At 64.5% G+C, this 19,706-nt stretch overlaps 2 protein-coding genes across 6 annotated transcripts; one reads left to right on the forward strand and one right to left on the reverse strand.

The window, feature by feature from the left end:
• Positions 1–2,645: 2,645 nt before the first annotated feature.
• PRR15L (proline rich 15 like) lies at positions 2,646–4,691 on the reverse strand. Of its 2 annotated transcripts, none has more exons than XM_074557657.1 (2): positions 4,443–4,691; positions 2,646–3,453 (listed from the first exon to the last, which is right to left on the reverse strand). In XM_074557657.1, the coding sequence occupies exon 2, from the start codon at positions 3,450–3,452 to the stop codon at positions 3,153–3,155; it is 300 nt and encodes a 99-aa protein (XP_074413758.1). In that variant the 5' UTR covers position 3,453; positions 4,443–4,691; the 3' UTR covers positions 2,646–3,152. The 2 variants fall into 2 exon arrangements, with proteins under 2 accessions (XP_074413758.1, XP_074413757.1); XM_074557656.1 differs by lacking the exon at positions 4,443–4,691 and adding an exon at positions 4,136–4,272.
• A 482-nt stretch (positions 4,692–5,173) lies between these two features.
• CDK5RAP3 (CDK5 regulatory subunit associated protein 3) lies at positions 5,174–15,395 on the forward strand. 4 transcript variants are annotated; one of them, XM_074557642.1, is made up of 16 exons: positions 5,176–5,310; positions 5,645–5,699; positions 6,661–6,792; positions 7,213–7,313; positions 7,537–7,585; positions 8,699–8,877; positions 10,075–10,211; positions 11,063–11,210; positions 11,804–11,884; positions 12,014–12,088; positions 12,300–12,359; positions 12,454–12,532; positions 13,113–13,201; positions 13,350–13,558; positions 14,680–14,851; positions 14,937–15,395. In XM_074557642.1, the coding sequence occupies exons 1-16, from the start codon at positions 5,305–5,307 to the stop codon at positions 15,000–15,002; spliced, it is 1,638 nt and encodes a 545-aa protein (XP_074413743.1). In that variant the 5' UTR covers positions 5,176–5,304; the 3' UTR covers positions 15,003–15,395. The 4 variants fall into 4 exon arrangements, with proteins under 4 accessions (XP_074413744.1, XP_074413745.1, XP_074413746.1 ...); XM_074557643.1 differs by lacking the exon at positions 12,300–12,359 and having other exon boundaries at positions 5,174–5,310; XM_074557645.1 differs by lacking the exons at positions 14,680–14,851; positions 14,937–15,395 and adding an exon at positions 14,520–14,613 and having other exon boundaries at positions 5,175–5,310.
• Positions 15,396–19,706: the final 4,311 nt, after the last annotated feature.

Raw genomic sequence — 19,706 nt, forward strand, 5'->3', positions numbered from 1 at the left:
GGCTCAGGGGGGGTTCGGGGGGGATCTGGGGGGTCAGGGGGGCTCAGCGCCCCGGTCTCTCACCAGTAGTCCGGCTTGGGCACCGCCTTGTCCCGGTACAGCTCCTCCAGCTCCGCGCTCTTCTTGCGCAGGTACTGCGGGAAGCGAGGGGAGCAACGGGGAGTGAGGGGATCCCAAAGGGAACGGGGACCCCACTGGGGATGGGGCCTGATGGAACCCCACGGCTGATCCCACAGGGAATGGGGGGTGAGGGGATCCCACAGCCGATCCCAAAGGGAACGGGGACCCCACAGGGAATGGGGGGTGAGGGGAACAATGGGGAGTGAGGGGATCCCAAAGGGAACGGGGACCCCACAGCCGATCCCAAAGGGCTCAGGGAGGGCTCAGGGATCCCAGAGCCGCTCCCGCCCGGGCTCACCTCTCTGTCAGGGATGACCGAGCTCTGCCGGCTCACCAGGGCCCCGATCTGGCTGCCCCGGGGCCGCAAGTGGAAATAGCGCTCGGATTCCTCCTCGGGCAGGCGCCGCACCGAGCCCTCGATGCGCACCTGGGGACGGCACCGAGCCCTCGATGCGCACCTGGGGACAGCCCTGAGCCCTCACCTGGGGACAGCCCTGAGCCCTCACCTGGGGACAGCCCTGAGCCCTCAATGCGCACCTGGGGCAGCCCTGAGCCCCCAGCCCTCACCTGGGCCAGCCCCGAGCCCTCGATGCGCACCTGGGGACAGCCCTGAGCCCTCAATGCGCACCTGGGGACGGCACCGAGCCCTCAATGCGCACCTGGGGACGGCCCTGAGCCCCCAGCCCTCACCTGGGGACGGCACCGAGCCCTCAATGCGCACCTGGGGCAGCCCTGAGCTCTCACCCCACACCTGGGGACAGCCCTGAGCCCTCAATGCGCACCCTGCGGAGCCGGGATTGTCCATCCCGGGTCGCGGATCCCGGATCCCGGCACGGTCCCGTTCCCCGCGGGCTCACGGAGCTGGGAGGGCTCCAGGACTGCCAGGAGGGATCCGGGGATCCGCAGGAAGTCCCTGGAGCGGCCTCTGCGGGATCAGGAATTCTCCAGGATGGCTCCCAGAGGGATCCAGAGCCGGCCCGCCCCGCCGTGCCGGGTTTGGGGATCGCGGAGCGCTCCCGGATCCGCCTCCGCTCCCTCCTCCGTGCCCGGGTCCGGGATTGCCCGGCACGGCCCCCGCTCCCCGGAGGGGCGAGAAAGGGGGGACAGGGGCTGGGAAACCCGGCCCGGAAGGGGGAGACCCCCAAAATCCATCAAAATTCACCTAAATCCTCCAAATTCCCCCATTCCTGCCCTATAGGGTCCAATCCTGCTCTGTTTGGGACCAATCCTGCTCACCTATAGGGCCCAATCCTGCCCGGGTTGGGCCCAATCCTGCCCGGGTCGGGTCCAATCCTGCTCGAGCTGGGTCCAATCCTGCTCACCCCCGGGTCCAATCCTGCCCAGTTAGGGACCAATCCTGCTCACCTATAGGGCCCAATCCTGCCCAGGTAGGGTCCAATCCTGCTCTGAATGGGTCCAATCCTGACCAATTTGGGTCCAATCCTGCCCAGTTAGGGTCCAATCCTGCTCTCCTTGGGGTCAAATCCTGACCAGCCTGGGTCCAATCCTGCCCACCCCGGTCCAATCCTGACCACTATGGGTCCAATCCTGACCAGTATGGGTCCAATCCTGCTCTAACTGGGTCCAATCCTGACCAGTATGGGTCCAATCCTGCCCGGGTAGGGTCCAATCCTGCTCTGATCGGGTCCAATCCTGCTCTAACTGGGTCCAATCCTGACCAGTATGGGCCCAATCCTGCTCTCCTTGGGGTCCAATCCTGCTCCAACTGGGCCCAATCCTGACCAATTTGGGTCCAATCCTGCTCTCATTGGGGTCCAATCCTGCCCCGACCGGGTCTAATCCTGACCAGGGAGGGCCAAATCCTGCTCTGCCTTGGGCCCTATCCTGCTCAGGTCGGGACTAATCCTGACCAACCTGGGTCTAATCCTGCTCACCCCCGGGGTCCAATCCTGCCCAGGTAGGGTCCAATCCTGCCCGGACTGGGTCCAATCCTGACCATCCTGGGTCCAATCCTGCCCGGACTGGGTCCAATCCTGACCAGTGTGGGTCCAATCCTGCTCACCCCGGGTCCAATCCTGACCAGTATGGGCCCAATCCTGCTCGGACTGGGTCCAATCCTGCTCTCTGTTCTCATTTGGGACCAATCCTGCCCCATTTGGGACCAATCCTGCCCCGTTTGGGACCCTGGAGCTGCCTCTGGAGGGTCAGGGATTCCCCGCGATGGCTCCCAGAGGGATCCCAGAGGGATCCAGAGCTTTCCCACCCCTCCATGCCGGGTTTCGGGATCCGCCTCCGCTCCCTCCTCCCTGCCCGGGTCCGGGGCTCCCCGGCACGGCCCCGCTCCCTCCGCGTCCCGCCGGATCCGGAGCCGTTCCCCCCGTTCCGGGCTGGATCCCGGGATCCGCGGAGCTCTCCCGGAGCCGCCTCCGCTCCCAGGCTCGCTTTATTAACCACAGTTAATTAGCAGCAGGCGCGAGCGGGGTGGGACCCCCGCTTCCAGCAGCGGGGAGCGATCCTCGGGGAATGGAACGCGGCTGCTCCGGGTGCGATCCTCGGGAAACGCGGCTCCTCCGGGTGCGATCCTCGGGAAAGGCGGCTCCTCCGGGGAGGGATTCCCGAGGGAAAGGCGGCTCCTCCGGGGAGGGATTCCCGAGGGAAAGGCGGCTCCTCCGGGGAGGGATTCCCGGGGAATGGAGCGCGGCTCCTCCGGGCAGCGATCCTCGGGGATCGGTCCCGCCGCTCGTTCTCTGGGGACAGGGAAGTGTCGCATCCCCTCTCGGGCAGGACTCGGCCATCGGCGGCTCCGCAGCCCCTCGGGATCGGGACACGAGAGGGGCTCGGCCCCAAAAAGTGACGGGAGGAGGGGATTTGGATTGGGATCGGGATAGGGATCGGGATCGGGGGGAGTGTCCTCATTCATCCCAGTACGGACCAGTCCGCGCTGGGCAGGCAGGGCCGGGGAGCGCGGGCCCCGCCGTGCCCCGGGGTCAGTCCCGCAGCTCCGGGACCATCCCGCGGACAATTCCACAAATCCCATCCTGAGTCCTGCCCGGGCCCGCAGCCCGGCCGGGTCACTGCTCCTGGCGCTCGCCGGCCCCGCACAGGTTGGGATGCTCGGCCAGCGTCGCCCGCACTTTCTTCTTCTCCTTGAAGCGCCCGGAGTGCGAGACCTTGACGTGCTTGCCCTTGGTGCTCTTGTCCACGATCTTCTCGAGGCGGGCGGCGAAGCCGGGGCCGCCCTCGGGGCCGTTCCCGTCCGCGCCGTCCCCGCCGGGCGCCGCGGGGCCCTCGGGGCTCTCATACAGCACCGGGGCCGCCGCCTGGCGCTTCCGCAGGAACGTCAGCTTCCACCAGCCGTGCCCGTCGGCCATCCTGCACGGGAGCGGCACCGGGGCTCGGCTCCGTCCGCGGCTCCCGGGGCCGCATCGGGGGCGCGGCGCTGCCCTCCCGCGGATGCTCGGGGCGGATCCCCCGGGGCACCGGGGCGGGGCGGGCGCCGCGGGAATCCCGGGAATTCCGGGAAAAGCCGGGGAAGGGCCGCGGGCAGCGCCGGGAGCTGCCCTTATCAGCCACGTGTGGGAGAGCAAACAGGAACAGGAACTGGGGCGCAGGTGGCGGCACCGGGGAGTGCCGGGGGCGCTGCCGGGGTCCCCCCGCCCCAGCCCGGCCTCGGGGCTCGCCGGTGCCCGCCGGGACCGGGGCAGGTGCCGGGAAGGGGCCGGGAAGGGGCCGGAGCCCAGCGTGGCCCCGGGGCAAGGCGGCTCCGCATCCCCCCCGGGCACGGACGGGATTCCCAGGCCCGGGGCCAGCCCTGCCCCGTGTCCCCGTCCCCGTCCCCACCCCTGTCCCCGTCCCAGTGGCGCTCAGGCACCAGCGAGCCCTCCCCGATGTCGCTTTGGGGATAAAAACCCCTTTTCCCTCAGCGACACGGGGACAGGGGCCCGCTGGTGGCACCTGTGTCCCCAGAGCCAGGTGGGACCGTCCCCGGCCGTGTCCCCAGGGTGTCCCCGGGGCTCCCACAGCCCATCCCAGCCCGGACACCGCACCCCGGTACCTGCCCCTGCCGCCTCCGGGGGTCCCGGGGATGTCCCTGGGTTGTCCCGGTGTGTCCCGGGGTGTCCCGGGGTTGTCCCGGGGTTGTCCCGGTGTGTCCCGGTGTGTCCCGGTGTGTCCCTGGGTTGTCCCGGGGTTGTCCCGGGGTTGTCCCGATGTGTCCCGGTGTGTCCCGGGTGTGTCCCGGGGTTGTCCCTGGGTTGTCCCGGGGTTGTCCCGGTGTGTCCCGGTGTGTCCCGGGGTGTCCCGGGATGTCCCGGGGTATCCCGGGTGTGTCCCGGGGGGCAGCACGGGCAGGTGCCGCTCACCTGCGGCTGTCCCGGTGTTCCCGTCAAGGTGAACCCGCTCCCAAACCCCTCCTGCCGGAGCAAACAGCGGGGCCGGGCCAGGCACGGCTGAATATTCATGACGGGGAGCGGTGCCAGCCCCGGGAGGGTGGCCCGGAGTGGCCTCAGGTGGCCCTGGGTGGCTCCGGGTGGCTCCGGATGGCTCTGGGCGCCTCTGGGTGGCTCCGGATGGCTCTGGATGGCCCCGGGTGGCCGGGATGTGTCCTGGGGGTCCCAGTGGGGTCCTGGCTCTGTGCTGGGGCTCCCGGTGCATCCCAAGGGATCCGGGACCTGTTCCGGGAGTACCTCGGGATCCCTGAGGGACCTGGGGGGATCTGGGTTCCCCTCCAGGACAAATGGGGATCCCGCAGGGTTTGGGATCCCCTCGGGAGCCTCCGGGGGATCCCTGCGGGACGGTTGGGGGGGACCTTGGGACCGGGACTGGTGCCAGGTTTGGGACCGGGACCGGGATTAAGGCCAGAATCGGCATCGGGACTGGGACCAGGCTTGGAAATGGGACTGGGATTATGGCCGGGACCGGGACCGGGACCGGGACTGTGACCGGGACCGGGATTTGGCGCCAGGTTTGGAACCAGGACCGGGATCGGGATCGGGACCCCCAAACTTCCACCGCACGCTCCGATTGGTCCGGTCTGACCCCGCCCCTTTCCCCTCCAGCCAATGGCAGCACAGGGACGTGGCGCTGCCTCCGAGATGCCGCTTTCTGATTGGCGGGAGTTCGACCTTCGGGCGGAGCGCATTTTGATTGGCCGAGACGCGGGCGCTGAGGGAGGCGATTGGTTGGGACGGGGAGGGCGGAAGTGGAGAGGCGGGTCCGGGAAAGATGCAGGTGCGGACCGGGAGCGGGAGCGGGATCGGAAAAGGGATCGGGAACGGGATCGGGATCGGAGAAGGGTCCGGAACGGGGACAGGGACCGGGACAGGGGAAGGGGCTGGGACCGGGATGGGCATCGGGAGCGGGATGGGGATCGGGAGTGGGATCGGAAACGGGACTGGCACCGGGGAAGGGACCGGGAGCGGGCAAGGGTCCGGGATCGGGTCCAGGCGCGGGGCAGCGGGGACAGCCCGGGCCTGGCGCTGGAGCGGAGGCTCCCGGTGCCGCTCCCGGTGCCGGTGCCCGTTCCGGTTGCCGCAGCCCCGCCCCTGCCCTGTTCTCTCCGCAGGCTCCCCAGGACTACCGGAATGTGCCCATCGACATCCAGACCAGCAAGCTCCTGGGTACGGGAACGAACCCCGGCTCCGGGCAGGGACCGGGAATTTGTCCCGGTTATCCCAGCCCTGTTCTCGCTTTTCCCTCCAGCTGGGGATCCGTCCCAGGCTTTGGGAAGAGGCTCGGGAATTCCTCCCGCTGTTTGTCCCCCGTGTCCCCGGAGCCCGGGGATGTCCCCACTGTGACCGCCCCGTCTCCATGTCCCCCTGTCCCTGTGTCCCCATGCGGTGATGGCACTGTCCCCACGTCCCCGTGTCCCCAGACTGGCTGCTGGACCGGCGGCACTGCGGGCGGCACGGTTTGTGTCCCCGCGGTGTCCCCGCTGTCCCGGTGTCCCTGCACTGTCCCCACGTCCCCGTGTCCCTGTGTCCCCAGACTGGCCCTGTCCCGGTGTCCCCGCGGTGTCCCCGCTGTCCCGGTGTCCCCCCGGTGATGGCACTGTCCCGGTGTCCCCGCGGTGTCCCCATGTCCCGGTGTCACCCCGGTGATGGCACTGTCCCCTGTCCCCAGACTGGCTGCTGGACCGGCGGCACTGCGGGCGGCACGGTCTGTGTCCCCGCGGTGTCCCCGCTGTCCCTGCAGTGTCCCCATGTCCCGGTGTCCCCCCGGTGATGGCACTGTCCCTGTGTCCCCAGACTGGCCCTGTCCCGGTGTCCCCGCGGTGTCCCCGCTGTCCCGGTGTCCCTGCGGTGTCCCCATGTCCCCGTGTCCCTGCACTGTCCCCGCTGTCCCGGTGTCCCCCCGGTGATGGCACTGTCCCTGTGTCCCCAGACTGGCCCTGTCCCGGTGTCCCTGCACTGTCCCCATGTCCCGGTGTCCCCCCGGTGATGGCACTGTCCCCGCTGTCTCGGTGTCCCCGCGGTGTCCCCGCTGTGCCGGTGTCCCCGTGGTGTCCCCATGTCCCGGTGTCCCTGCAGTGTCCCCGCTGTCCCGGTGTCCCCCCGGTGATGGCACTGTCCCCTGTTCCAGACTGGCTGCTGGACCGGCGGCACTGCGGGCGGCGCTGGCCCGCGCAGGTGGCGGCGGTGCGGGAGCGGATCCGGGCGGCGCTGCAGGACATGCCCGAGCACCCCGAGATCCGAGAGCTGCTCCAGGGCTCCTGTCAGTGCTCCGGGACCGGCACTTGGGGGTTTGGGGTTTGGGAATTGGGGTCTGGGGAATTCAGGCTTGGGATTTGGGGGTTTGGGAATTGGGAATTAGGAATTGAGGGTTTGGGGGTTTGGGAATTGGATTTGGGGTTTTGGGGTTTGGGGGTTCGGGGATTTGGGGTCTGGGATTGGGGGTTTGGCATTTGGGGATTTTGGATTTGGGGTTTGGATCCTTCCCCCTGCAGAGCCAGGATTTGGCGTGGGAGCGTTGTTCACAAAGGGGTGGTGGTGGCAGCTGAGGAACCCCCCAAAGCCCCCCAGGGATCCCCCAAAACCTCCTGGGATCCCCCAAAGCCCCCCAGGGATCCCCCAAAGCCCCCCAGGGATCCCCCAAAGCCCCCCAGGGATCCCCTGACCCCACTGTTCCCCCCAGACCTGCACTATTTCCACTGCCTGCGCATCGTGGAGATCCTCAAGGGCACCGAGGCCTCCACCAAGAACCTCTTTGGGCGCTACTCGTCCCAGAGGATGAAGGTGGGAGCGCCCTCCTCTTCCTCCTCTTCCTCCTCTTCCTCCTCATTCTCCTCTTCCTCCTCTTCCTCCTCTTCCTCCTCTTCCTCCTCTTCCTCCTCATTCTCCTCTTCCTCCTCTTCCTCCTCATTCTCTTCTTCCTCCTCTTCCTCCTCTTCCTCCTCTTCCTCCTCATTCTCCTCCTCCTCCTCTTCCTCTTCCTCCTCACCCTTGTGTCTGTCCCCAGGACTGGCAGGAGATCGTGTCCCTCTATGAGAAGGACAACGCCTACCTGGGTGAGAGGGGATGGGAATAACGGGAATAACGGGAATAATGGGAATGATGGGAATGGGAATGGCAATCGTGGGAATTCCCCAAGGTGTCCCAAAGAACCCCCTGGGTGGGTGGAATTCAGTCCCCTAACTGGGATGGGCTGGGATGGGAAAGGATGGGATCTGTGGGAAAGCCAAATCCCAGTGGGATTTAAAGGGGAATTTGGTCCCCAAACTGGGATGGGATGGGATGGGATTTAAAAGTGAATTGAGCCCCCAAACCGGGGTGGGATGGGATTTTAAGGTGAATTCAGTCCCCAAACTGGGATGGGATTTAAAGCTGAATTCAGCCCCAAACCAGGACAGGATTTAAAGCTGAATTCAGCCCCCAGACCAGAATGGGATTTAAAGGTGAATTTAGCCCCAAACCAGGATGGGATTTAAAGGTGAATTCAGCTCCAAACAAGGATGGGATTTAAAGCTGAATTCAGCCTCAAACCAGAACAGGATGGGATTTAAAGCTGAATTCAGCCCCAAACCAGGATGGGATTTAAAGGTGAATTCAGCCCCAGACCAGGACAAGATTTAGAGGTGAATTCAGCCCCAAACCAGGACAGGATTTGAAGCTGAATTCAGCCCCAGACCAGGATGGGATTTAAAGCTGAATTCAACCCCAAACCCAGCACAGGATTTAAAGGTGAATTCAGCCCCAAGCCAGAACAGGATTTAGAGGTGAATTCAGCCCCAAACCAGCACAGGACAGGATTTAAGGCTGAATTCAGCCCCAAACCAGCACAGGATTTAAAGCTGAATTCAGCCCCAAACCAGCACAGGACGGGATTTAAAGCTGAATTCAGCCCCAAACCCAGCACAGGATTTAAAGCTGAATTCAGCCCCAGACCAGGACAGGATTTAAAGCTGAATTCAGCCCCAAACCAGAACGGGATGGGATTTAAAGCTGAATTCAGCCCCAAACCCAGGACAGGATTTAAAGGTGAATTCAGCCCAGACCAGCGCGGGCCAGAATCCAAAGCCCGGGCTCCATGGGGGTACCCGTTCCCAGCGGGAGGAGCCCCGGGATGGTGCCGGGCGCCCCCCCAGCCCCGGGGTGACCCCCTGTGCCCCCCTGTGCCCCAGCCGAGCTCTCCAGCCTGCTGGGGCGCAGCATCAGCTACGAGCTGCCGGCGCTGCGGCGGCAGCGGGCCCGGTGGCTGCAGGCGCAGCAGGAGCTGGCGCGGCGCGAGGACGAGTGCCAGGCACGGGCAGCGGAGCTCCGCGAGCGCTTCCTGGGCTCCTGCCGCCAGTACGGCATCGCCGTGAGTGCCGGGGAGCAACGGGGCAGGCTGAGACGGGGTGGGGATGGGCCCAGAGAGAGCCTGGCATGGGCTGGGAATGGGCACAGAGAGAGCCTGAAACAGGCTTGGACAGTACGGGCATAGCTGTGAGTGCCGGGGAACGGGGGAGGCTGAGATGGGGTGGGGATGGGCCCAGAGAGAGCCTGGCATGGGCTGGGAATGGGCACAGAGAGAGCCTGACCTGGGATGGGAATGGCCCAAATGAGCCCCAAAATAACCCCGGGGAGAGGCTGGAACGGGATGGGAATGGGCACAGAGAGAGCCTGAAATGGGGCTGGACAGTACGGCATCGCTGTGAGTGCCGGGGAGCAACGGGGGAGGCTGGGATGGGGTGGGGATGGGCCCAGAGAGAGCCTGGAATGGGATGGGAATGGCCCAAATGAGCCCCAAAATAACCCTGGGGGGAGGCTGGAAGGGGATGGGAATGGGCACAGAGAGAGCCTGAAATGGGCTGGGAATGGCCACAGATAGAGCCTGACATGGGATGGGAATGGCCCCAAATGAGCCCCAAAATAACCCTGGGGGGAGCCTGGAACGGGATGGGAATGGGCACAGAGAGAGCCTGGCATGGGATGGGAATGGCCACAGATAGAGCCTGAAATGTGGTGGGAATGGCCCCAGAGAGAGCCTGAAACAGGCTTGGACAGTACGGGCATAGCTGTGAGTGCCAGGGGAATGGGGGAGCCTGAAAGGGGTGGGGATGGTCCTGAACAGTGCCTGAAATGGGCTGGGAATGGCCCCAAATGAACCCTGAAATAACCCCAAACAGTGTCAAAACCAGGCCTGAAATAGCCCCAAACACAGCCTGAAACAGGCCGGGAACAACCCCAAATGGGGCTGGAATAGCCCCAAACAGGGCTGAAATAACCCCAAATTGGGCCCCAGAATAACCCCAAACAAGCCCTAAATCAGGTCTGAAATAGCCTCAAATGGGGCCCTGAATAGCCCCAAACAGACCCTAAAGAAAGTGTCCCCAAGTGTCCCCTCAGTGTCCCTGGGGTGTCCCCTCAGTGTCCCTGGGGTGTCCCCTCAGTGTCCCCAGGATGTCCCTCAGTGTCCATAGGGTGTCCCTAAGTGTTCCAGCATGTCCCCAAGTGTCCCCTCAGTGTCCCCAGGATGTCCCTCAGTGTCCCCTCAGTGTCCCCTCGGTGTCCCCAGGGCGAGGACGTGCGCCGGGAGCTGCTGGCCCAGGTGCAGGCGCTGCCGTCGCTGCTGTCCCGCGTTGGGGACGGCGCCAGCGCCCTCGGGGACGCCATCGAGCTGTACCAGGCCTGCGTGGGCTTCGTGTGCGACAGGTGGGGACAGCCCTGGCACCCCAAAACCAGCCCTGACACCCCAAAATCATCCCCAAACCAGCCCCAAACCATCCCTCTGCTACCCTAAAGCAGCCCTGGCTCCCCAAACTGCCCCACAAAAGCTCCTGGCCCCTCCAAACCCTGGCACTGCGGATGCTGAGGTGTCCCCATCCCTGATGTCCCTGTGATCAATCCCATCCAGTGCTGTCCCCATGCTCCCTGTCCCCATGTCCCCAGTGCTGTCCCCATGTCCCCTTGCTGCCCTGTGTGCTCCTGTCCCCGTGCCATCCCCATGTCCCCGTCTGTGTCCCAGCCCCGGTGCAGAGGTGCTGCCGCTGCTCCAGCACGCGGTGTCCCCATGTCCCTGTGCCGTCCCCATGTCCCTGGTTCTGTCCTGTGTCCCCATGTCCTTCTGCCACCCACATGTCCCCATGTCCCTATCTGGTGTCCCAGCCCCGGTGTGGAGGCGCTGCCGCTGCTCCGGCATGTGGTGTCCCCATGTCCCTGTGCCATCCCCATGTCCCCATGTCCGTGTGCCATCCCCATGTCCCCTTGCTGCCCTGTGTCCCCATGTCCCCGTGCCATCTCCATGTCCCCATGTCCCTGTGCCATCCCCATGTCCCTATCTGGTGTCCCAGCCCCGGTGCAGAGGTGCTGCCGCTGCTCCGGCATGTGGTGTCCCCATGTCCCTGTGCCGTCCCCATGTCCCTGGTTCTGTCCTGTGTCCCCATGTCCCCGTGCCATCCCCATGTCCCCATGTCCCCGTGCCATCCCCATGTCCCTGCTTCTGTCCTGTGTCCCCATGTCCCTGTGCCATCCCCATGTCCCCATGTCCCTCTCTGGTGTCCCAGCCCCGGTGCGGAGGCGCTGCCGCTGCTCCGGCACGTGGTGGCCCACGGGAACTCGTCCGTGTTCCGCTGGCGCACGGGGCAGGAGCCGCTGCGGCTGGAGCGGCCCGAGGCGGCCCCGCAGGCACCGGAGCCGCCCCCGCAGGACACGGTGCGTGCTGGCGGGGGCACCGGGACACGGGGGACACGGGGATATGGGGAACATAGGGACACGGGGGACACGGGGGAATACAGGGGACACAGGGATATGGGGGGACACAGGGGGACACGGGGATATGGGGGACATAGGGACACGGGGGGGCACAGAGATACGGGGGATCCCCCTGGCTGGCGCTGGGGTCGGGCCGTGTCTCAGGGGAGGTTTGGGGTTTGGGGTTTGGGGCCGTGTCTCATGGGGGGTTTGAGGTTTGGGGTTTGGGGTTGGGCTGTGGCTCATGAGTTTGGGGTTTGGGGGTTTGGGGTTTGGGGCCATGTCTCATGGGGGGTTTGGGGTTTGGGGTTGGGCTGTGGCTCAGGGGTTTGGGGTTTGGGTTTGGGGTTTGGGTTTGGGGCCGTGTCTCATGGGGGGTTTGGGGTTTTGGGGTTTGGGGTTGGGCTGTGGCTCATGAGTTTGGGGTTTGGGGTTTGGGGTTTGGGGGTTTGGGGTTTGGGGCCGTGTCTCATGGGGGGTTTGGGGTTTGGGTTTGGGTTTGGGGTTTGGGTTTGGGGCCGTGTCTCATGGGGGGTTCGGGGTCTTTCCCACAGATTGACTGGGGAGATTTCCCCACGGAGCCACCCCAGGGCGGGGACATCGACTGGGGCATCACGGTGGAGCCCAGCCCGCAGGTGGGTGACGTTCCTGTGTCCCCCTGTGCCACCCTTTGTCACCTTTTGTTCCTCAGGGGAATGGTGACATTGGTTGGGGCGATGTCCCTGTGTCCCCAAACCCACCTAATGTCACCCTTTGCTCCCCAGGGGGACGATGGCATCGACTGGGGTGATGGACAGAAGGGACAGGAGGGGACGATCACAGTAGAGCTCAGTGCCCAGGTGGGTGACATCCCTGTGTCCCCAAACCTCCCCTGTGTCACCTTTCCTCCCTCAGGGCGATGGTGGCATTGGTTGGGGTGATGTCCCTGTGTCCCCACATCCCCCTGATGTCATCCTTTGTTCCCCAGGGGGACGATGGCATTGGTTGGGGTGATGTCCCTGTGTCCCCACATCCCCCTGATGTCCCCTTTTGTCACCCTTTGTTCCCCAGGGGGAGGATGGCATCGATTGGGGTGACGGAGAGAAGGGGACAATCCCAGCAGAGCCCCAGGTTTGTGACACCCCCATGGCCAGGGGAGTGTCCCTGTGTCCCCACATCCCCCTGATGTCCCTTTTGTCACCCTTTGTCACCCTTTGCTCCCCAGGGGGACGATGGCATCGATTGGGGTGATGGAGAGAAGGGACAGGAGGGGACGATCACGGTGGTGGAGGCTGGAACTGAGGGTGAGCAGGGCTGGGGGGTCCTGGGGGGCACAGGCAGCTCCCAAATCCCCCAGATTCCCCCAAATCCCCCCAAATTCCCCATTCCCAGTGCCCCTGGGACCCCCAGAGGGGTTTGGGATGGGGCAGGGAGTGGGGTTTGGGTGCTGGGCAGAATTTTTGGGTTCTGGGCAGGATTTTTGGGTGCTCTGTAGGGGTTTTGGGTGCTGGGCAGGGATTTTGGGTGCTCTGCAGGAGTTTTGGGTGCTCTGCAGGGGTTTTGGGTTCTGGTCAGGATTTTTGGGTTCTGGTCAGGGTTTTTGGGTGCTGGTTGGGGTTTTTGGATGCTGGGCAGGAATTTTGGGTTCTGGGCAGGGATTTTGCATGCTGGGCACTGTATTTGGGTTCTGGGCAGGGATTTCGGGTTCTGGGCAGTGTGTTTGGGTTCTGGGCAGTGTGTTTGGGTTCTGGGCAGTGTGTTTGGGTTCTGGGCAGTGTATTCGGGTTCTGGGCAGTGTTTTTGGGTTCTGGGCAGTGTTTCTGGGTTCTGGGCAGTGTTTTTGGGGTGAAGCTGAGCAGCCTTTGGGGTCCCACCCCGCCGCAGCCCCCGAGGGCGTTGCCCGTGGCTCGGACGCTCTGACCCTGCTGGAGAACCCCGAGACTCGGAACCAGTTCATCGACGAGCTCATGGAGGTGGGCACGGGGGACACGAGTGACCCTGGGGGTGACCCTGGCAGTGTCCCTGACGCTGTCCCTGTTGTGTCCCCATTGCTGTCCCTGACGCTGTCCCTGTTGTGTCCCCATTGCTGTCCCCGGTGCTGTCCCCGGCGCTGTCCCGCAGCTGGAGCTGTTCCTGGCGCAGCGGCTGCTGGAGCTCGAGGACGCGGCGCTGGACGTGGTGGCCCTGAGCCAGTTCCAGGCGGCGCCGGCCGCGCTGCAGGGCCAGAGCCCCGAGCGCCTGCGGGCCCAGCTGGCCACGGCGCGGGAGCTGCTGGGGCAGCTGTGCTCGCGCAGCGTGCAGCACCTCTGCATGATCCTCGCCTCGCCCAGGTGCTGCCCCGACCCGAAACCGGCCCCGAATAGCCCCAAAACAGACCCCAAACTGCCCCAAAACAGGCCCTAAAATAGCCTCAAACCAGGCCCCAAACTGCCCCAAAACAGGCACCAAACTGCCCCAAAACAGGCCCTAAAATAGCCTCAAACCAGGCCCCAAACTGCCCCAAAACAGACCCTAAAATAGCCCCAAAACAGGCCCTAAAATAGCCTCAAAACAGGCCCCAAACTGCCCCAAAACAGGCCCTAAAATAGCCTCAAAACAGGCCCCAAACTGCCCCAAAACAGGCCCTAAAATAGCCTCAAACCAGGTCCCAAACTGCTCCAAAACAGGCCCCAAACTGCCCCAAAACAGGCACCAAACTGCTCCAAAACAGGCCCCAAACTGCCCCAAAAGCAGGCCCTAAATACCCCCAAAAAGGGCCCCAAAACAGACCCTAAATGATCCTCGCCCAGGTGCCTGCCCTGCCCCAAAACAGGCCCTAAATACCCCCAAAACAGGCCCCAAACTGCCCCAAACCAGACCCTAATATACCCCTAAAATAGCCCTAAACCAGCCTGTAAAATAATCCCTAGAATAGCTGTAAAGAAGCCCCCCAAACAGTGCTAAAATAGCCCCAAAACAGCTCCTAAAATAGCCCTGAACCAGCCCCCAATCAGCCTCTAAAATAGCCCTAAATTTGCCCTTAAAATAAGCCCTAAAATAGCCCTAAAACAGCCCTTAACCAGGGGGGCTCTGCAGTGTGTTACCACTGTCCCCAGACCATGCAGTGTGACCCCGCTGTCCCTGTCCCCATGTCCCCATTGTGTCCCAGGTACGTGGAGTGTGTCACGGCCCTGCTGCGGCAGCAGGCCCTGCAGGCCGAGCTGTCCCTGTCCTGCAGTGTGTCCCTGCTATCCCCATGGCCCCGCTGTCCCTGTCCCTGTCCCCATAACCCCTCTGTCCCCATGTCCCCAGGTACGTGGAGCGTGTCACGGCCCTGCTGCGGCAGCAATCCCTGCAGGCTGAGCTGCTGCTGGCTCCGCTGTCCCCATGACCCCGCTGTCCCTGTCCCTGTCCCCATAACCCCTCTGTCCCCCTGTCCCCAGACAATGTCCCCCTGTCCCCATGTCCCCAGGTACGTGGAGCGTGTCACGGCCCTGCTGCGGCAGCAGGCCCTGCAGGCCGAGCTGCTGCTGGCCAAGAGGGAGGCGCTGGGGCAGCGGCGCCGCCAGGCCCAGGCCGAGCAGGGAGCGCTGGAGCCGCGGCTGCAGCAGCTGCAGGAGAGAGCCAGGGAGCTGCAGAGCCTGGTGAGGGACGGGGGGACACCCTGGGAACCCCCCTGAGCCCCGGGAGCCCCCGGTGACCCCGAACCTCCCCCCGGTGCCGTTGCAGATCGAGGCCGACATCTCCAAACGCTACGGGGGGCGCCCGGTGAACCTGATGGGCGTCAACCTGTGACAGATGAGGGACACCTGGCTGTGACACCTGAGGGACATCAACCCCTGACCCCAGAGGGACATCCAACTGAGACACCTGAGAGACACCGAACTGACACCTGAGGGACACCTGGCTGTGACACCTGAGGGACATCAACCCCTGACCCCAGAGGGACGTCAGTCTGAGACCCCCAAGGGACACCAGCTTGTGACCCCTAAGGGACATCAGTGTGTGACCCCTGACCAGCCTGTGACCCCCTAAGGGACATCAGTGTGTGACCCCTGAGCAGTCTGTGACCCCTAAGGGACACGGGGGGTCCCCAGGGGGTCCCGTCCCTCCCAGCCCCTCTGCCCACCCAGGGGTGCTGCGGGGTTTGGGGGTGTCGGTGAATAAACCCGAATTTGTGTCACATCGAGTGTGTGTGTCACTGAGAGGGATGGGGACAGGGAGGGCAGGGACGGGGACAGGGGGTGCGGCCCTGGGGGTCTGTCCCCCCCGGGGGGACCGTGTGGGGCACACAGAGCCCCGTCCGCTCGGGGATTTGGGGGTCCCGGTGCCGTGGGAGCGGATTTGGGGCTGTGGGGTCCCAGCCCGGCTCCAGCTCTCGCTCCCCACTCTCCTGTCCCTGTCCCCAAACCCGTCCCCGCTCGGTGACAGCCGGGCTCCGGGAGCCCCTCATTACCGCGCTCCCGGTGATTAACGGCCTCATTAATTACCTGCCGCCTGTCGCGGAGCCGCGGAGGGTCCCCGGCGGGGATGGGGGCGCCGGCAGTGTCCCCTTGTCCCCCGTCCCCGGCCGTGTCCCCTCCCCCGGCCCGGCTGCCGCTCGCTCTCCCCGCCAGGGAGGGTTTAATTACCAATTAATGTCGCTCCATCTGTCCCACCCTGTCCCCGCTCGCTCCATCAGCGCCGGGACCCCCCCGCCAGCTGGGGGCGGCTCTGCTGCCCCTCCCGCTGTCCCCAAATGTCCCCAAATGTCCCCGTGGCCACCCCGGCCCCGCCTGTCCTGTGCGCTCCCCGTCCGTCCCTCTGTCCGTCCCTCTGTCCATCCTGTGGACGGGAAGCGAACAGAAATCAGGGAACAGCCGAGGCACCGGAGAGGGGAAACCTTCGGGGTCATTTTTGGGGGGCTCACCCCCCCCCCCATGGGTGTGATGAGCTGGGCAGGCTCAGCCTGAGGAGTTCTGGGGGAGCACCCCAAAACTCTCCTGCCCTGTTTTGTGACCCGGGTAACCCCCAAACGGGGCGCTGTGGGGTGCTGCAGGGTATTTGGGGTGCTGTGGGGTATTTGGGGTGCTGTGGGGTATTTGGGGTGCTGTGGGGTCCTGAGGGGTCGCTGTCCCCCCGCCCTGTCCCCCCCGCTCGGCCCCTCGGTCGCCGGCAGCGCTGCCTTTGTCCCCGTGTCACCCGGGGGGCACCAGCTGTCACCGCCGGGGCCTTCGCGCTCCTCCTCCTCCTCCTCCTCCTGCTGCCCCTCTTTGTTCTCGGGCTGCGGAGGGAGGGGGGACACGCAGGGTCCCCATCCCGAGGGGACACGAGGGGACACAGAGCCCCCCAGGGATGGGGACACTCCCAAAACGGGGACAGGGTGGGTTTGGGGGGCGCTTCGTGCCCTCACCGCCGGCTGGCGCCGCTTTGGGGGTCCCCAGGGTGTGCATGGGGGATGCCCGGGTTTGGGGTGCCCGGGGGAACCCCTTGTGATTGAGGGGGGGCGCTACAACAGGGGAGACCCCAAGAGGGGTTCAGGGGGTTACTGGGGACAGAGTTTTGGGGCGTCTCGAAGGGGGAGGTCCCGGTTTGGAGGATGAGGACAGGGTTTGGGGGGTCAGGAAGGGGTCCCGGAGTGGGGGTCCCTGTTTGGGGGTTCAGGACAGGGTCCCGAAGGGGAGGGTCCCGGTTCGGGGGGGTCCGGGCAGGGTTCCGGAAGGGGCGGTCCCGGTTTGGGGGGTCAGGGCGGGGTCCCGCGCGCAGCCGCAGAGCCGCCGGCAGGTGGCGCTGCAGGACCGCGAATGCGCGACACGGGGCGGGGCGTGAGGGGAGGAGCCACTGTGTGATGGGCGTGGCTATTTTCTTTATAAGGATAATATATGCTGCAATGGGCGGCGCTATGCAAATGAAGCGCGGTGTCGCAAGGCGCATTGGGAAGGAGGCGCGCGGGGGCGGCGGCGGTGGGGGGAGCAGGGGCGGATTTGGAGTCCCGGGGATGGATTTTGGGGTCCCGGGGATGGATTTTGGGGTCCCACGGGGGCGTGATGTGCCCGGGACAGGCTGTGCCAGCCTGGGGGGCTCTGTAGGGTTGGGGTTACCCGAAAATGGGGCAAAACCGGGGTGGAGGGTCCCCAAAAAGGGGGTGACCCCAGTGTGGGGTGTCCTTAGGATGGTTGTCCCAAGCCTGGGGGGAGTCTGTAGGGAACATCCAGAACATTTAACAAGGGACATTTAACAAAAAACCCCATAAATATCCCAAAACCCCACCCCGACACCGGATTGGGCACAGAAATCTTTAATTGTGGCTGGATGCAGCTGGGAAGGACAAACTTCATTAGTGCCTAATTAATCCCTGGGTGTAATCAAGGCTGGGGGCGGAGCCCAGGCCCGGGAAGGGGCTCCTGGCTCCATCCCAAGCAATCCCAAGCCCTGCTCCCGTTCCCTGAACGCTCCCAGTCTGGAATGTTCCAGTGACTCACCCCAACCCTCCCTTGTTTGCTTTAATTTTGGGGTGGAGCGTTTTCCTGGAGGAGAAACAACGAGGAAAGGGCTCTTGGATTCGGGGTATCCCGGATTTGGGGATCCCAAATAACTCCAGGCCCTCCTTGTCCCTGGTCCCATTCCCTGAGCCCTCCCAGCCTGGAATTTTCTGGAGACTCACCCGAATTTTCCCTTGTTTGGGAAGATTTTCCCTTTAACTTTTGGGGCTGGGGAATTTTCCTGGGGGGGCAATAATGGGGAAGGGGCTCTGTACCCCCCTCCGGTGGCACGAGGTGGGCACGGGGCCAGGGCCAGCTGTCCCCAAATAGCCCTGGGGACACCAAAAATAACCCGGAGGGACAGCCCAGCTCGGGTTCCCAGCTGGGAACTGGCACGGGAGGGCTTTGGGGGGCTGCCAGACACCCCCTGTTCCCTTTGGGGGGATTTAGGGTGAGCAACAATCCCAAAATTCATCCCAGGAAGGGTTTGGGGTGGAAAACAACCCCAAAATCTATCCTGGGGGGTTTAGGGTGGGCAACACCGCTAAATCTTCAACCTGGGTAGGGCAAGACCCTCAAAATCCAAACCAGGATGGGTGTTAGGTGGATGTCACCCCCAAAATCCAACCCGGGGGGCTTTAGGGTGGAAAACAACCCCAAAACCCAACCCAGGATGGGTTTTATGTGGATATCACCCCCAAAATCCAACCAGGGAGGGTTTGGGGAGGACATGACCCAAAATCTCCAGGATCTGGGCACTTCCAGCCCCTCAAACACCTTCCCTTGTCCCCCTGGCCTCACCGCTGGGTCTCTGCAGGTTTTGGGGGGGCACAACCAGCCTGGACAACCCCGGGATAACCTGGCCCAGCCTCACCCTGTCGGATCCCACGCCACTTTTTCCATGTTATTTATTTTTTCCCCGGGTGAAGCAGCGTCTGTGGCATGCTGTCTGTCCCGGCGGGTTTCTGGGGCAGGGCAGGGGTGGCTGGGATGGGCAGGAATGGCAGGATCGGGATCGGGATCGGGGTGGTGCTGCCTAGGCCGCCCACCTGCCCCGCTGGCACCGGTCTGGGCAGGAATGGGGCACAGGGATGGGCAGGGATCCGTGTGGGAAGGGGAGAACAGGCAGGAATCTCAAATGGGGCAGAGATGGGCAGGAATCCCACATGGATCCGTTGTGGGAAGGAGTGAACAGGCAGGAACCCCAAATGGAGCAGGGATGGGCAGGAATCCCACAGGAATCCCTGTGGGAAGGGCAAGAATCCCACAGGGAACAGGGAAGGGCAGGAATCCCACAGGGATCTGTGTGTGAATGGGAAAACAGGCAGGAATCCCAAATGAAGCAGAGATGGGCAGGAATCCTATGTGGATCCATGAGGGAAGGGCAGGAATCCGACAGGGATCTATGCGAGCATGGGAAAACAGGCAGGAATCCCACACAGATCCATGGGGAAGGGTAGAAGAGGCAGAAATCCCACAGGGAGCAGGGAAGGGCAGGAATCACACACGGATCCATGCAGGCAGGGGTGAATGACCCGCTCCGGGTCTGAACCCTGCCCCGCGGCTGATGTTTAATTGGGTTACGGGGTTTCAGGCTGGCTTAGGGGTTGATGACCCTGGAAGGGAAAGGGAGGGCCAGGGCCTGATGCCAGCGGCGCTTTTCCACCTTTTTTCACACATATCCCGGCCCGGAGCAGATTTTTGGGCAGCCGAGGTGGTTGGGAAGGACCCCAGCCTGGCCTTTGCCTGGTGACACCCAGCAGTCACTAACACCGGGGCTGTGCCCCCGGGGGCATCGCCCCCAGATCGCCCTGCATGCCCGAGGCCTGGGGGTGCCCCCAAGGGGAACAAGGCTGAGCAGCGGCCTCGGGAGCGGCTCCGGGCGCGGTGCGGGCCCCGCCGGGGGTGCGGCCCCCTCAGGCCCCGCCATGGCGGCCTCGCCCCGCTCAGGGCCCGGGCCGCCCGTTGCCGTGGCAACCGCTGCGGGGCGAGGGGGCGGTGCCGCCGGCCCGCAGCCATTGGTGCTCGTCGCTGCCAC

The sequence above is a fragment of the Zonotrichia albicollis genome, chromosome 23 (genome assembly GCF_047830755.1).
Source record: "Zonotrichia albicollis isolate bZonAlb1 chromosome 23, bZonAlb1.hap1, whole genome shotgun sequence".
NCBI lineage: Eukaryota > Metazoa > Chordata > Aves > Passeriformes > Passerellidae > Zonotrichia > Zonotrichia albicollis.